General features: G+C 41.5%; 1 protein-coding gene across 2 annotated transcripts in view; it reads left to right on the forward strand.

Annotated features, from left to right (window-relative positions):
* The window catches only part of RELN (reelin), a 649,217-nt gene that overhangs the window by 572,555 nt on the left and 60,394 nt on the right, over positions 1 to 16,268 (forward strand). For both annotated transcript variants that reach the window (XM_066354462.1, XM_066354463.1), the window contains exons 46-47: positions 1,423 to 1,591; positions 15,128 to 15,268. In XM_066354462.1, the coding sequence (XP_066210559.1) occupies positions 1,423 to 1,591; positions 15,128 to 15,268 (310 nt within the window). The remainder of the gene's footprint in view (positions 1 to 1,422; positions 1,592 to 15,127; positions 15,269 to 16,268) is intronic.

A 16,268-nucleotide genomic window follows, 5' to 3' on the forward strand; every position in this document is an offset into this window, starting at 1 on the left:
ACAATGCAAACATGAAGGAAAAAAGCCGGCTCCAAACTGACAGGTGGAACATAGAGTAAAATATTGAAAATAATGTCTAAATTTTGAACATAGAAAACTAGTGCATATGTATTGTCATTGATAGAATGTGGTAGTTCAGAGATGTTTGTTTATGAGGGGAAATACTGAGTATTTCTTTAGTTTCGGTGAAAGGAATTTTGAGTGGCTATTCTTTTGTGAGGACGGCTTCCAATATGGAAAGTGGGAACTTTGTCTATGCTGTGCATGACAATGTGCAAGCATCCAGCACTGTGCCAACTGAATGAACATTTGTTGAATGAGTGAAATCGATTTTGAGACACAGCATTAGGCACGGGGCAATAGTTGAAGCCCTGAGAGAAAGAAGACAGAAATGGAGTCTGGGAGAATGCCAACCGAGCTGGGCTAGTTAGCACAGGAGTCAGAGGGAAGGTAAGACAGTTGATTCAGAGTAATGTCTCCCCAGAGAAAAGAAAGGTTAAAGAATCAGGGAGTGATTAATAATATCCAGTGCATGGGGCGGACAAGTACAGTGAAGACTGAGACAAGTCGTTGTATTTAACTAGAAGAGGCTACATGGAACCGTAGGGGAGTGAGCGACCCCACACTGGCTGTACCTGAGAATCACCTGGGAGCTTTAAAGCTTCCGACACCTTGGCCGCGCCCCAGAAGAGTGAAATCACAATCTTTGAGGAGAGGACCCTGACATCAGTAGATGCTAAAGGTACCCAACTGATTCCAGTGTGTGGCCAAGATCCAGAATCACAGCCTCAGAGAAAGTAAATTCAGTAGGGAGGTGAGGGTTAAAGCAGTTTATAAAGTCTTAAGGAGGGAACAGGAAGAGAAAAGTATAAAATAATGAGTATAAATTGAATATTTTAGGAGAAAGGAAAGAAATATCTTTCCAAAGCCCCCAGTTGGCAGCGCGCTCTGGCACAAATCTCAGAGCTCTCAGTGCCCTCCTCGCCTTTCTGGTTCCAGGTATGTCCCATAACACAGCAGAGAAGATGTATCTACGCAATATATTTATGTAATACATACTTTGTAACTATATACTAGATTAAATCATAAATATATATACATTGTATCTATTGTGACTTATTCTAACTGAATATGAAGCAATGTCATTGTTATGGTGGTTCTAAAAGTTGCTCGGTATAAGGAATAATTCAGAAAAATTTGTTTCATTTGATTATATTTCCTTAAAATAAATATTATTTTAATATGGAAAGTTAATAACTAGTAATATACAGAGGGAAAAATCAAACCAGGAAACATCTCAAATTAGGAAACATTGTATGAGGGGAATCAAACTGACATTTGATTGAAAGAAAAACATTAGTAATTATAGTCCCTGGCTCTATAGACATGTATTTCTATTCAGAGTAATGCTTCTTATTTCAGCTATTGAATTAGAATATTCGGTAGATCTTGGATTATCGTGGCACCCCCTGGTGAGGGACTGCCTGCCTACCAACGTCGAATGCAGTCGCTATCACCTGCAGCGGATCCTGGTGTCAGACACTTTCAACAAGTGGACCAGAATCACTCTGCCTCTCCCTCCTTACACCAGGTATGGATGCTTCTGCATGCAGTGAACCCAGATGTGATATAATTTGGCATGTTAGATTTCAGTACAGCAAGTTTAAATGAGATACGTGAGATTTTGTTACTTGATTGTATTGCCATGCATGAATTATTAAGGTGATCTTAGTAAGTAAAATAAAAACCAAGTTTTTGTGGTGACATTGTTCTGCCAAAATCCAGGCTTTCACTGACCTTTAATAATTTTAAAGAATGGTATATGCAAGAAATCAGTGGCTAGGTCAGTGAGCTTCTTCAAATTCACTCACTATGCCAAGAACAAGTCTTAAATTTAAAACAATCTCATTGGATACAAAATAGATTTAAATGGAGTCTCTCTTCTGTCAGTCAGACTACTGTAAATATAGCAGTCAGTAGCGTCATAGAAATGGGGTACTTGCTGTCATAAATGTAAAATAAAATTAGTGTCTGCTTTTGAAATCTTACTTTAAACAGTATCTTGAAACTTACCATTCGGAGCCTTTTTTTAGTGAAAAATAATTATAAATGCTTTATTCATTGTGCCTGTAAGAAATGATGGTGGCTTCACTTCAGAGGGATAATAAAAAGATAAATGAAAAAAGAAGAAGAAGAAATGATGGTGTCTTAATAAAATTGCTTGGTAAATGCAGGTAACAGGTTAAGTCTAAATTATCTGTGTACCTGCAGCTGTTAGAGTAAAGCCAAGCCTTGCCTAGTGGGATAGTGTTCAGTGACAAATGAGTAAGTCTCCCTAGAAAATGACCATAAAATTCAACCATTCATCCAGGGCATAACTTTCCTTAGGATTACTGAAATTGGGATGGTTTCAGTTACTAACAGCCCAGGGCTGCTCTTCAATTGCTGGCTCAGAGGTTCAGGACTAGATTAACTGTCAGCACAGTTGCCAAGTTTAAATGAGATACGTGAGATTTTGTTGCTCATTAAAAGTATTGCCACGCATGAATTATTAAGGTGATCCTAATAAGTAAAATAGAAAAATAAACCTCCATTAAGGCAGCAGTCTTTTAAGTCTTTATGCATTCTGTGAATTATTACCCAGCTAGCATTTTGCAAATAAGCGACATTTCAAGATTTACTCCAGCTCGTCATTATCCCCTTAGGTCTTTTACTCAAGAAAAGTAATTATTCCCCATCTTCTCATCTATCTTTAATTGTCTCTTACACATACTCACAAGAATTTTGACTCTTTCAAATGATATAGAAAAACCTGATGAGCATTAATTTACTCTTGCTCTTGTACTAAAAATGTGTAGTTCATTTATTATACTACCCTCAAAGCTCACGTTGTACAATGGTTTTGTTTTCTTTTTTTGTTCTTATTTATTGATTTTTTTTTTTTTTTTTAGATAGAGGAAAGGAGAGAAAAACATCAATTTGTTATTCCACTTATTTATGCATTCATTGGTTGGTCCTTGATTCTTCTTGAAGAGGGCTTGAATCTGCAACCTTGGCATATTGGGGAAAACGCTTTAACCAATTGAGCTACCTGGCCAGGGCCTGTACAGTGGTTTAAAGGCAACACTCCCATTTGATGTCATCAAGATCCTTTGATTATTCAGAAGCATGTACGGGTGGAAGTCAAGCCAGTCCCACTTCCTGTCATGCTTTCCCATAAGCCAGAGATCAGAACAATGCACCAGGCCCAGAGTACTCTACCTCCAACACAGTCAGCATGCCTATACTGTATTTGCTCCTCTATCCCCTCACTTCTTAATTATGGTGTTTCTTTGTTTAAGTTGAACTTACTGCCTCAACATCTGTGAAGTGTTGAAACATCAATGTTTATGTTGTCCACCTAGACAGAACTGAGAATTTCAGTTTGTAGCTCTTCCCTATAAACAAAACGTGATCTGACAACTTAAAGCCATATGATAAATCGGATGTGACAACGTTGCCAATTGTAGTCTCTCACTCCCTTGTGACCACAAGCTAGAATCCCAGTGTTACTGGAACAGTGATAGTAAGTCAACTGAGGTTGGTTGTCCACAAATTAACATCAAACCATTAACCAAACTGAAATAGCCAGTAGTCATCAATAGTGAGTGATTATTCAACCATTCAGTCGCTCATTAAATATTTTTTAAGTATTTAGTCCCATGAGAGGGGCTGAACTTATTCCTTCCTCAAGCAGCTTTTAGTCCAGTGGGCAGAGGAAACCCCCAGTAACCACAGAAGTAAATACAGAATTCGGCTGAGATAAGAGATGAAGGGAAGTTGTGTGATGCTGACATTATATGTCATACAGAGCTCTGCCTTGTCAGAAAAGTCAGTAAACGCTATCTTGAGAAAGAATAATTGAGGTTAGATGTGAAGGATGCATAGGAGTTAAGTGTGTAAAGAGTAAAGGGAAGAGTGTTGTCCACAAGGATAACAGCCTGTAGTAGGAGGGAGCAGGTATTTGAGACACTGGAGAGAGGACCAGAGAGAGAAAGAGAGAGAGAGAGAGGGAGAGAGGAGTGAGGTGTGAGATAGTGAGAGTATGAAGATCATTAAGGTTGTACTAAAGATTTGGGGGTTGTTACATGAACAATGAAAAGCATGACAGCGTGCTTGGGAATAGGGAGATGTGATCAGATTTGCATTCAGAAAAGTTTATTCTAAATGGAGAACAAATTAGGGAAAATAAGATTAGATGTAAGGAGACTCTTAAAGAGACAGTAAGTGCTAGTAGCTTGGACTAAGGTACAGCAGACATGAACAGATTGGAGAAATTTAAGAGAAATGGAGGCAATAAAGTTGAGCTTAATGATGAAATGGATGTGGGAGGGTGAGGGAAAGGGCAGTGTTGAAGGCGACTCCCTGATTTCTGAATTGTGAAACTGAGTGCATGCTAGGAGGGTAATCTGAGACTAAACACAAAATACATTACACTCTACTCCAAACATGGTTATGTTAAAACCTACATAAATTGAGGTTGATGGGATCATAGTGTGTTTTCTTCTGTATATTCACTAGTTAAGTTAGGTCTTCCTGGAAGAAAAAAAAAAAATGAATGGGAAGCCTTGTGCTTCAGTGGAGGGCTCCAACTTCTCAGCACAGTAAGCTTTTAAGCAAGTCACTTCATGTCCCTGAGCTTCAGCTCCCCTTCTGAAAAATGGGAGATACTTTTATACAAAGAAAACTAAGTAAATGTGCATGAAAGTGTTTGGGACTTTGTAAACATTTATTAAAATTAAATAATTTTTATTCTTACATAGTAACCACATAATCATACTTGTTAACTTTTATAGTTAACCACAAAACACAGAAGTTAATTATCAGATTTAAACGTCAGTCAGATTAAGAACTCTTCCTAAATTAGCTTAAGCTAAATCAGCCCATGGAATGGTAGGGCACTGTGTTAAGTTACTGGCTTGTAGGAGGCTACAATATGATTGGGGAAAATGAGAAGTACACACAATAAATAACTTAAAACAATACACGCTGTATGTAATTTAGAGTTTCACTAAGGAATGAGCTAAAAATGCTACAACTAGTAAGAACTGGAAGACCACCTGACCTGGCAGTGGCACAGTGGATAGGGCGTCAGTCTGGGACACTGACCCAGGTTCAAAATCCCAAGGTCACCATCTTGGTTGTGGGCTCATCTAGTTTGAGCGCAGGCTCATCTGGCTTGAGCCTGGAGTTGCCAGTGTGAGCATGGGATCATACATGACCCTATGGTCACTGGCTTGAGCACAGGGTCACTGGTTCGACTGGAGTCCCCTGGTCAAGGCACATATGAGAAGCAATCAATGAACAACTAAAGTGCCAAAACAAAGAATTGATGTTTCTCATCTCTCTCCCTTCCTGTCTGTCTGTCCCTGTCTGTCCCTCCCCCCACCCTCTCTCTTGCAAAAAAAAAACAAACAAACAAAAAAGAAATGGAAGACGAGTGATGAATGACAGAATTAGAGAGGATTTCGTGGAAGAGATAGGCCCTCAAAGAATGGCTAAAAGCTTGGTGGGTAAAAAGAACAGTCTAAAGTGGGGGACCAGTGTGAATAGGGTGCATGAGCTGGGTAGAGCATGTTAGTTGCTGATAAAAAGCAGAGGGCTCATATCTGGAAGCTATGAGAAGTTGTTAGTAGGGTTGGGTTAACTTATAGCAAGTTTGAAGGAAGGGAAAGGAGTTTTGACTTGTAGGAAAAATGAAGTATAATGTGTTTTGAGCTGAGAATATTCTTCCAAAAAAAAAAAATTGGAGAACAGAGAGACTCAACTAAGAGGAAAGTGGCAAAGGCATTGTGATAGTAACTGTACAGGAAAACAAGGGTCTGTGCCACCGCTAACATGGAGGGGATGAGGCAGATGTCTTAGGGCATTTCAAAGAAAGAATTGATGAAACTTGGTAACAATTTCTTCTCCATTGCACATATCATATGATGACTCTAGAGTTTGAAACCTGAGAGAGTGGTAAGAAGAAGTGGGAAGAGAGTTAAAGTTGAGTAGAGGAAGGACAACATGGCAAATTTAATCAATTAGTGCTGAATTAAACACAATGACGAAATACAAACAGAGATGCGAGCATTGGAGACCAGGAACAATAATAAAACTTGGAGGCATGCGCACAGAGTGATAGGCAACGCTGTAAAATTGCTCAGCTCTCCATTGGAGGGCATTCACTAAGAAAAGAAAGGATCCCTGAATTTAATAGCAGAATGAGTGGAAATGACTATGAAAGGAACCAGGAGCATCTTGAGATGTCTTAAGGACAGTTCCCACCCATGTGTGTCTCCCCAATAAAGTCTTTTAAAAAGCCCTCCCAAAAGAAAAATTAAATAAAGGAATCAGGAGAAATGCCATGAGGGAGATAGAAAAAAAATCAGAATAACGTGATGTCTAAAAGCCAAGTGAGAAGAGCATGTCATCAAGAAGAGGTGGTCTTCAGTAACAATTGCTATATCGAATCATGAGGAAAAAAGTTTCACAATACATTTACTAGATTTTCTCAGATAAGGAAATAGTGGCCTTCAAAAGAACAGTTTCATTAAGATACTGAACTGAAATAAATACAGTTTGGTCCCAGAGCCTGTGGGCTTAAGCACTATGTTAGTACTACATCTGTATTCTTGCCTGAGAGACAGGGTCCTAGGAGAAATAGGGAGAATGCTGGGAGTTCTTGAGTGAGGTGGAAGGAGAAGATAGGAAAATGCCAAAATCAATTTCATTGCTTCTAGTCTGAATTTGCCCTCTCTTCTTTACTAATCCCAAACTAAAAATAACAGGTGGTTCAAGTGGCAGGGTTCTTGAAATGTTGTCACCTGAGAACCAGGGTGAGTCAGTGGAAGAGCAGGTAACTCAAACCCACCCAGCAGGGTAGAGGGGGAGCAGCACTGGAAGGCTCAGGTGACTTGGCTATTTTAAGTCACAGTTTGAAGATGATCTATTCCTTTCTACCATCCCTAATGACCTAGCTGATACACAGTCTTTAAAGATTAACCACACAACACTTGGGAAGCCAGGCGGTTTTAACCCCAGCATGGAAGCTACTTAATGTTCGCAGGAAGTTTAAGGGGCAGGTGATAAGCACGCGAAAGGAGAAGATTGTGAAGCAACAGGGGTGGTGCCACTGGGATGGAGGAGGCTGTAGCTTTTTGCAGGTATACAAATTTAGGGAGGGAGGCTCTTTTTCAGTGATATTTCCACCTACTGTAACTGCAAACAAAGAAAAGATCCTATTTGAAGAAAACCAAATAACTAAGCACAATATTTACTAAGTACATCCTGGAGAAATATTCAAGGGAATTACAGGGTGATTTTTAATTTTTTTTTTACTTATTGATTTCAGCAGAAGGAGGAAGAGAGAGAGAGAGAGAGAGAGGAACATCGAGCAATTCCGGTATGTGCCCTGGTCAGGGATTAAACGGGCAAGCTCTGCACTTAAGGATAATGCTCTAACCAACTGAGCTCCCCGGCCAGGGCACAAGTTAATTTTTTAAACTTGCCTGAGCATTCTTTATTTCTCTCTATTGTTGCGTTCAAATTAAGAATATCCTTTAAAAGACTTGCAAGCACTCATATATATTACTGAACATCTTGTTAAAATTTTTCAATCAACTCAAGGAAGCCTTGGACTTCTCTTACATATCCATCTTCTTAGGCAGTTTTGATAATTCAAACATTACTGTTATAACTTTACCAAATTTCTACCGGTCATTCAGGACTACAGAACATAAAATAATTTTTCCTGATGTAAACCAAGATATCACTGATATTCACATACCAAATATATTAATATTGTTTAGGCAGTATGTTAAAAAAATTAAATTTATTTCAGTTTCCACTACAACAGAGATTAAAACTACTTCCAGAAATCCTGCATTCCCTCTAGCTTGATCAGTTGTCAACCTTGTTGTCAAAGTTTGATCAGAGAATTTGAGATACAGCTGTACTTTGTACAGATTGCTGTGTATGGATTCTCAAGAATTCTTAAGATTGTTGTAACAATTTTAAATATAAGTAATTCTCCATGGGGGATATATTTTGTAAGTTATAGGAAATTCCTTTTATTTGGAGGATGGGCCAGTATGTTTGATGCTTCAGTGGGCTTACTCAGAACACTAGTTTTTATTATTGTTACTGATTATAATTATCAGCAAAATAATAAAATGTTACTTTACAAAAAAAAAAAAAAAGACAGCCATTTTCTTTTATTATAGTCCTCAAATCAACATTTTACAGTTAGTGTGAAAGGACCACAGGCTTTTGGTTTTTGTTTTTGTTTTGGTTCACATTTAGCTCTTTTACATCCAAACATGCAAAATTAAAGAGAATAGTAAACTTACCTCCTACAATCATCACCTAGCGTCAACAGTCATCGACTCCAGACCAGCCTCCTGTCGCAGTGGCACCACTCGTTCCCACGCCTGTTGTGAAGCAAACACCAGACATTATGTCATTTCAACTGCAAACAGTATAATTCTAAAAAAGGACTTTTTAAAAGATGTAACTATGATCATTGTCACACCTAAAAGTTAATAATTTTTTTACTTAATACTTACTCAGTATTCATTATTCATACATCCCTGTTTGTCTCATAAAGCATGTAATATATTATTTTCAAATTTTGATACAAATCCATGTAATTGGTTGATATGTCTCTTAAACCTCCTTTAACCTGGAGGTCTCCCCACCTGCCTTTTAAAATGAGGACGAAGACCCAGGAAGGTTGTTTGGTTTCCCCCAGACACGCAGACAGTGGCTGACCAGGATTGTACCAGAGTTCCCCCTTTGTTCTCTATTGAGGAAGAAAGAAAGGCCACGGGGGGGGGGGGGGGGCCGGGGGGGGGTCCTTTACATTCTTCTGTTGTAACTCTGCTGTGCTTTCCACCCTAGCTCCAGAGAGGTATCATGAAGGGTCTAGGTCATCTTATGAGGGGACCTTACCTTTGTCCCATGTTTGGGGTGCGTACCCTGTAGTCCAGACACTTTCTCCTCCCCTGCCAGCTTTCAGACCTCAGTGTATTCAATACAACATTTAGGAGAAAGGAAAATTCAGTGACAGTATATGTTCTTTCACAGGCAGGTCAGTACTGCCTAAAAATGCTGCAGTCTCTTGCTGTCCTGTCCTACAAATTCCTAGTGTTACTTACATTACCAAGAACCAAGATAATTTTCTACCGAAAGAGCTCAGATGCCTAAATTAAGTGCCCCCAGCTAGCTGCCAATTTATGGTCTTCCAGCCATGCCTGACAGCCGGGACATGCAGGTTTCTCAGTAACAAATCAGCTGCAAATGTGCTAAGTCAGGAGACAGCGGGTTCTAGATTCAGCTCTAAACTGAGAGGCTGTGGAAGCCCCTGGTTTGACCGGCATTCCCAACATCTGTGAAAAGAGTCAATTGTACAGAACAGTTTCTAAGAGTCATCCTCTCATTTCAGCTCCACAGTGTGGCTTCCTTCTTTTGTTTGTAGCTCAGTGTCCTCCCTCATGAAGATCTCCCCCCAGCAGGACCCTGTCCCTTGTCAGGTGGCCCACCCTTTTAAAGCCTTTCACCACAAGTAATTCCTGTACACTCCTGGTACCCAAGTTCATGCTTACTTTCTAGAACCTACTTTTTTTCTGTTCTCTTGTCTGTAGGTCATGGGCTGTGACCCTCTGTTCAATTGATCTGACCTGTGCCTTTTCCCAGGTGCATGCCTGTGAGTGGAATTGGTGGATCATATGGTAACTCTATGTTCAACATTTTGAGAAACTGACAATGGCCACACCATTTTCTATTCCCACCAGCAGTGTATTTGGGTTCAGATTCTCCACATCCTTGCCAACACTTATTATTGCTATCTTTTTTATCATAGCCATCCTAGAGGGTATGAAGTTGTGTCTCGTTGTGGTTTTGACTTCAGTTTCTCTAATGATTAATGATGTTAAACATCTTTTCATGCATTTATCGGTCATCTATGTATCTTCTTTGGAATATCCTCCACTTTTATCTAACAGAAAGAAATAGGCTAATTGAGGCATAAAATAGGCTAATTTTATGCCCAATATAAAGGCAGGATCTTGGCTAAGGCAAAAATAGGACAGATTTTGAAATGGGACAGACATGGCAGAGCCTGTAACTCAAAAGCAGAGGATCAGAGGCTTCACCTGTGACACTGACTTGCAGAAGTCAAGATACGTAGAGGTGTGTGTACGTACAGCAGCCATGCACTCGGCCTCTGGAGCTCAACAGTTGTTCATAGGTAGGCATTGTGGTGGGTGCAGGGTTACTCTGTAGAGACTGAGATAGAGCTTTGAGGAATTCACTGAATGAGAATACAAATTAATAATGAACCAAGAAATCCTTGCCTTGTCTCAGTTCTGTGAGTGAATCAGTGTGACCTAGCGCCCTGGGCCTCAACTTCTTTGTTGATGGGAGTGGGAGTGTTGGGCTGTGTTTTCTAGTTCTAAACTATTTTATGTATGTCTTTGAGAGTAACAGAAACATCAGGAGATAGTGAAAAGGTTTAAAAAATATGTATGGTGCCTGACCTGTGGTGGCGCAGTGGATAAAGCATTGACCTGGAAATGCTGAGGTCGCCGGTTCGAAACCTTGGGCTTGCCTGGTCAAGGCACATATGGGAGTTGATGCTTCCAGCTCCTCCCCCCTTCTCTCTCTCTGTCTCTCTCTCCTCTCTGTCTCTCTCTCTCCCTCTCTCTCTCTCTTCTCTAAAAAATGAATAAAAATTAAAAAATAAAAATAAATAAATAAATAATATGTATGGTTCCTATCAAGGGCTCTTTCTCCTGACGATGAAGAGACTGGGACTTCATAGATGAAGTTGTCCTGAAGACCAGATTCAGACTCTGCAGTGTGTATGGAAACCTGTTAGAAGGTGTAGCAGGAAGGTCTGGGGAGGGTCCCCGGGGAGGGGTGATGGAACCACACTGTTGACAGGGATATTTTAACTGCGTGTCAGTAGACACTTAATTATTACACAACACTTAGGAGCACTTGTGTGCTATAGATGGAGAAGAAATTATATCAATTCAGAAGGAAAGTCAGAAGAGACAGTTCAAGTATACGAAGAAAAAGGTGAAATCTACTCAGGGCCGTTGTCCTCCCGACTCCAATAAGCAACAGCTGGTGGTGGCCGTCATTATAGGAGGCTTCAGGATAAATGATGACACCTGCCAAGGGACTTCAGCTACTCGCAGGTCGTGGCAAACAGGCACTAATTAATTATCACAACATGCCTGTGAGGTGGACAACAGCATTTCCCGGCTTTACGGATGGGGTGTGTCGGCACACAGCATAAGTGTTTCAGCCCCTGTACACAGCGCGGCTGTAGCAGGACTGGGAATAAGGTGTCCTCGCATTGCAGCTTCCAGACTTCCATTTTTTTCCCCTGGCTGCAGGGCTGCGGAATAACTCAATTGTGATACAGGGGGCTGTGAGGCAACCCCGCAACCAGACCCCTCCCAGGCTAGACAGCTCTGCCTGCGCTTGTCTGCTCCTCGCTGCCAGGGGAAGACATCTTCCGAGTCTCAGCTCAGCCAGGGAGGAAGACAGCGTCTTCTGTGGAGAGGGAAAGTGCACTCCCAGCTTTCATTTTTAACTTCTATTTCAATTCATCTGATTAGTGAGAGTGTCTCCTTTTCTTATATAATGATATGAGTAGTGCATTGGATGGTAGTTTTATGGGTACATAATTACTAGGTATAGTTATTCCCAAAGATATAAAATCACATTTAAGATGGAGCCTTAATAATCATCTAATGTAACCCCCTCATAGTAAATGTTAAATTACTCACCATAGAATTTACAACACAGATCAGAGCCCTGGTTTAAAAATGGCACCATTAAAAGTCCCCATAAAAGCCATCAACCCCAACAATGCATCTGGCTCTTAAATCTTCTGAACAATCTTTCTGTTAAGTGGCTGCCCAGACTGTGATTAAACACAACCAATGATGAGAAAGCCACCACCTGCTGGCCACCTTCCCCTTTAACATCACATTGCTGCCACCACAGCTGACCACAGCCCCTACCCACCCATCTACAAGGCGTCCCTTATTTGATTCTCCCACCATCCTTATTACTGGTAACCTGATATTCTTTCAGTAAATATTTATGGAGCCCAATCTGCAGGTGTCACCAACAATAAAGTGATAAATAAGGACAATACTCAAACAGAGGAAATCACACATTTTTTTTTTGTATTTTTCTGAAGTTGGAAACGGGGAGGCAGTCAGACAGACTCCCGCATGCGCCCAACTGGGATCCACCCGGCAGGCCCACTAGGGGGCAATGCTCTGCCCATCTGGGGCATCGCTCTGTTGCGACCAGAACCATTCTAGCGCCTGAGGCGAAGCCATGGAGCCATCCTCAGCACCCAGGCCAACTTTGCTCCAATGGAGCCTCAGCTGCGGGAAGGGAAGAGAGAGACAGAGAGGAAGGAGAGGGGGAGGGGAGGAGAAGCAGATGGATGCTTCTTCTGTGTGCCCTGGCTGGGAATCGAACCCGGGACTCCTGCACGCCAGGTCAACGCTCTACCACTGAGCTAACCGGCCAGGGCCTAATCACGCATTTTTGATACAAGGTGCTAGGGCTTTAGTGGAGCATGTGTAAAACATTAGGAGAACAAGGAAATGTTATTACTTGCCCACTATCTATGAGCACTAAAGATACAAAACAATATTCCCCTAAGGAATGCAGAAATATTCCCTGCCCTTCAGAAGCTTGTTGTCTAAAGAAAGGGAGAAGAAATAATGTAAGTTTTGACTTGTTATCAGTACCCAACCAGATGTGCTGTGGAAGTATGATATTCTACTGTTATTCATAAGATGTTGTTGACCATAAACAGGCATAGTTATTAGTAATCTTAGTCACTAACAATTAAATGATCATCAGAGCCACTGAGTTGCACAACTCCAGGGGGCATTCTTCACATAATTCCCTGGGAGATTGGCGGCTCCTGGACACCCACTCCTTGTACCTATATAGCACCTACTAAGTGCTAAACACTGTACACTGAGTAGATAATGTTGAACAAAAGGGATGAGCCCTGCTCCTTTATAACTAACTCTCCTGAGAAGAGAGAGATAAGAAATATATACATGTGTAGGCCCTGGCTGGTTAGCTCATTTGGTTCAGAGCATCGTCCTGAAACAACATGGTTGCTGGTTTGATCCCCAATCAGAGCACACAGGGGAAGCAACCAGTGACAACTGAATGAAACAACAAATGAATGCTTCCCTTCTCCCTCCCCTCTCTTTTTACCTTTTCTATTTCTGTCCCTGAAAAAAAAATAAAATAAGCCCTGGCCCAATAGCTCGGTTATTTGGAGCATCATCCCAGAGTGCAGTTACTGGCTCAATTCTCCGGTCAGGGCACATCCAGGAGCAGCCCGAGGTTCCGAAAGAAAGAGAGAAAGAGAGTAAGAGAGAGAGAGAGAGAGAGAGAGAGATGACTTTAATTTTGTTCAGTACTATAAAAGAAAAAGAACAGTTTGCTATGGAAGAAATGTAACATTTAATGGGATTAAAAAGAAAAAGTTCTCTGTAAGAACTTGTCATTTCCTCCAAGACCTAAATGACACACAGGGTTAATGAGGCAGAGAAAGGAGCACTGTGCAGGCAGAGGTGGGAGCTGGTTGCTCCAGGAACTGAGCGGAGGGGCAGAGCTCCAGAGTGAGTACCAGGAGGGACTGGAGGAGAGGGCAGAGCTCCAGAGTGAGTACCAGGAGGGACTGGAGGAGAGGGCAGAGCTCCAGAGTGAGTACCAGGAGGGACTGGAGGAGAGGGCAGAGCTCCAGAGTGAGTACCAGGAGGGACTGGAGGAGAGGGCAGAGCTCCAGAGTGAGTACCAGGAGGGACTGGAGGAGAGCGCCCAGTTCACGCAGAGCCTGGGGTCAGGGAGGAGTGTGGGGTGGCACGACACCACAGGATGTCATAGCAGGGAATCTGGTGGACTTTCTCTGCTATAGTAACACATGGGGGCTGCTGAGCAAGAAAGACTGTGGAGAAATCTTAGTACATAAATGCTCAGTAAACAAATGTCCAAGTGAACTATTTATTTTCAGTGTGAAGATTTTCGTTCTGATCTGATTCTCCTCTGTTAAACTTAATAGAAATGTTTTCTTTTAAAAAACATGAAATCCTTGTTTGGTCTTTTGTCCTGCCTGAAACAGATAAATCTCAGCCAGGTGATTAACAGTCTGTTCATGACAGCCATGAGTCCATAACAACAAAACCTGCTCTGGCTAACGTTTCCTCTCTGGGTCCCTGACTGTCCAAAGTCACTAGAGCCTCAGGCATTTTTTGGATTTTACTGCCATCTAGTGTCTCTGAAAGCTTAAATTTATTTGTGTTTCTGAACAAAACACTCCCGGCAACTGTACAACTGAGCAAATATTTCTACATTTGGAATGGGAGAATGTCTGTTTAGGGTTTATGTGTTTAAATCCATATAAAATAAGTGTAGTCTTCTTTATAACCTTCTCTTTCATCTATTTAACTGTCTAGGGTTCCACCAATCCCACTCATTTCCACTCCTACTATCTTCTGAAAACTTTCATCGTGAAAATCCGTCACAGATGCCATGTGAGGTGGACCAGTATGCCCGTTGCACAGAAGTGTCTGGCTTTAGGGAGCAAACAGGAGCTGGAATCCGCCCCTCTCTCTGCTTCCCAACTCAAGTACAGAGGGCCTCTGTCCGCTCAGGACCACAGCTTTTCCTAATTTGAAAATACCAAATTACCTAATTTGCAAATAGTCAGCAGTGGCCCCAGCGGCTCACTGCTAAGGTTCCCACATGGGAGTCAGGGCTCAAGGTTCCCCTGGGGCTGTAGGCTTTAGGATTTGTTTTAGTTTCTGTTTCAGTCTGTTTTTACAAGACTCAGAAAGATCATTGGCCCAAAATATATTCTCCAGCTATTGCAGTTCACTTTGGTTTGGTTTTGTTAATCAGCGTTTTGCATAAAATATTAAATGTTCTTTTCAGAACACAAATGGGGATGTCTGTGAGTTTGTGCTACACTCCTCTATGCACTTGTTTAAACGCTCCAGAACATATCTTTTTTACCACATCCTTCATTATACTCCTTTTTTCTTCCAAGGTCCCAAGCCACTCGTTTCCGTTGGCATCAACGAGCTCCTTTTGACAAGCAGCAGACATGGGCAATAGATAACGTCTACATCGGGGATGACTGCGTCGACATGTGCAGTGGCCACGGAAGGTGCACGCAGGGAAACTGTGTGTGAGTACAATTATTTTTTTCCTTCTGTAGATACTTCCTGACTCACATTCCAGCCAGAAGATCTTTCTGAAACTTGTTTATGAGTCACTCCCAAAGCTACCTCAGATTATACATTTTTCCTAAAATCTGATACTGAGCTAACTATGGAGATTATGGTGGTTCTATCTTCGTTCTCGCTGGGAGATTGGGAACTAAACAATAGCTGTCTTGTCAGGAGAAGGCTGAATTGTAACTGACTATATTGTAGTTCCTTCTATGTTTCTGTGACACACCAGAACCATGAAATAAACATTAAAAGAGGTTCAGGAGTTTGGTATGTTCTGACCAAAAAGATTACATCTTTGAGCATTTTCCATACTTAGGTCTGAATATATGTAATGATTTGCTTTGCTTGTGGTTTAGTTGGTATTCCCATGCTGTTTGCATAAGAAAGTATATAAATGCCTGATCAATTGACCAGGCATATTTGAGAGAGAGGCTTAGTATTTTACTCTTAGTGATGCTTAGCATCTTTGGAAGGATCCAAATAAGATGTATGTGATGCGCGTCTGTATAGCATCTGTATGTGTGTTGTGTGTACTGCAGGCCTCGGTGCTTTATTCTCAAAGATTATGCTGTGCAATGAGTTAGAGGGAATGAAGGTGCCGAGAGAAGGCATAGTCTGTCTCCACGAGTCTCCACACACCCGAGAAGCGTTTCTTTTGTTTAATGACTCCAGCCCACATCCAGACTGCCCCCTGCGACTCCTGAGCCTCCCGGTTCTGTATTCATATTTCCTCCCACAGCAAACAGAAGTCAGTCCATTGGTCTGAGACGGCAGCTCCCATCCAAAGGACCTTCTGCTGTTGGGAACACGGCCTCTTGCATTCCCAGTTATCCTGAAGGCTGTTATAAAGAACACTTTCATAAATTATTACTAAGGGCTTACCCGCTTAGTGTGGCAGCTGCGATTGTTCCCCAGCCATCCGGGGCTGTGGCATGTGGAGACAGGTCTTAGTAA

Source organism: Saccopteryx leptura, chromosome 12 (assembly GCF_036850995.1).
Source record: "Saccopteryx leptura isolate mSacLep1 chromosome 12, mSacLep1_pri_phased_curated, whole genome shotgun sequence".
NCBI lineage: Eukaryota > Metazoa > Chordata > Mammalia > Chiroptera > Emballonuridae > Saccopteryx > Saccopteryx leptura.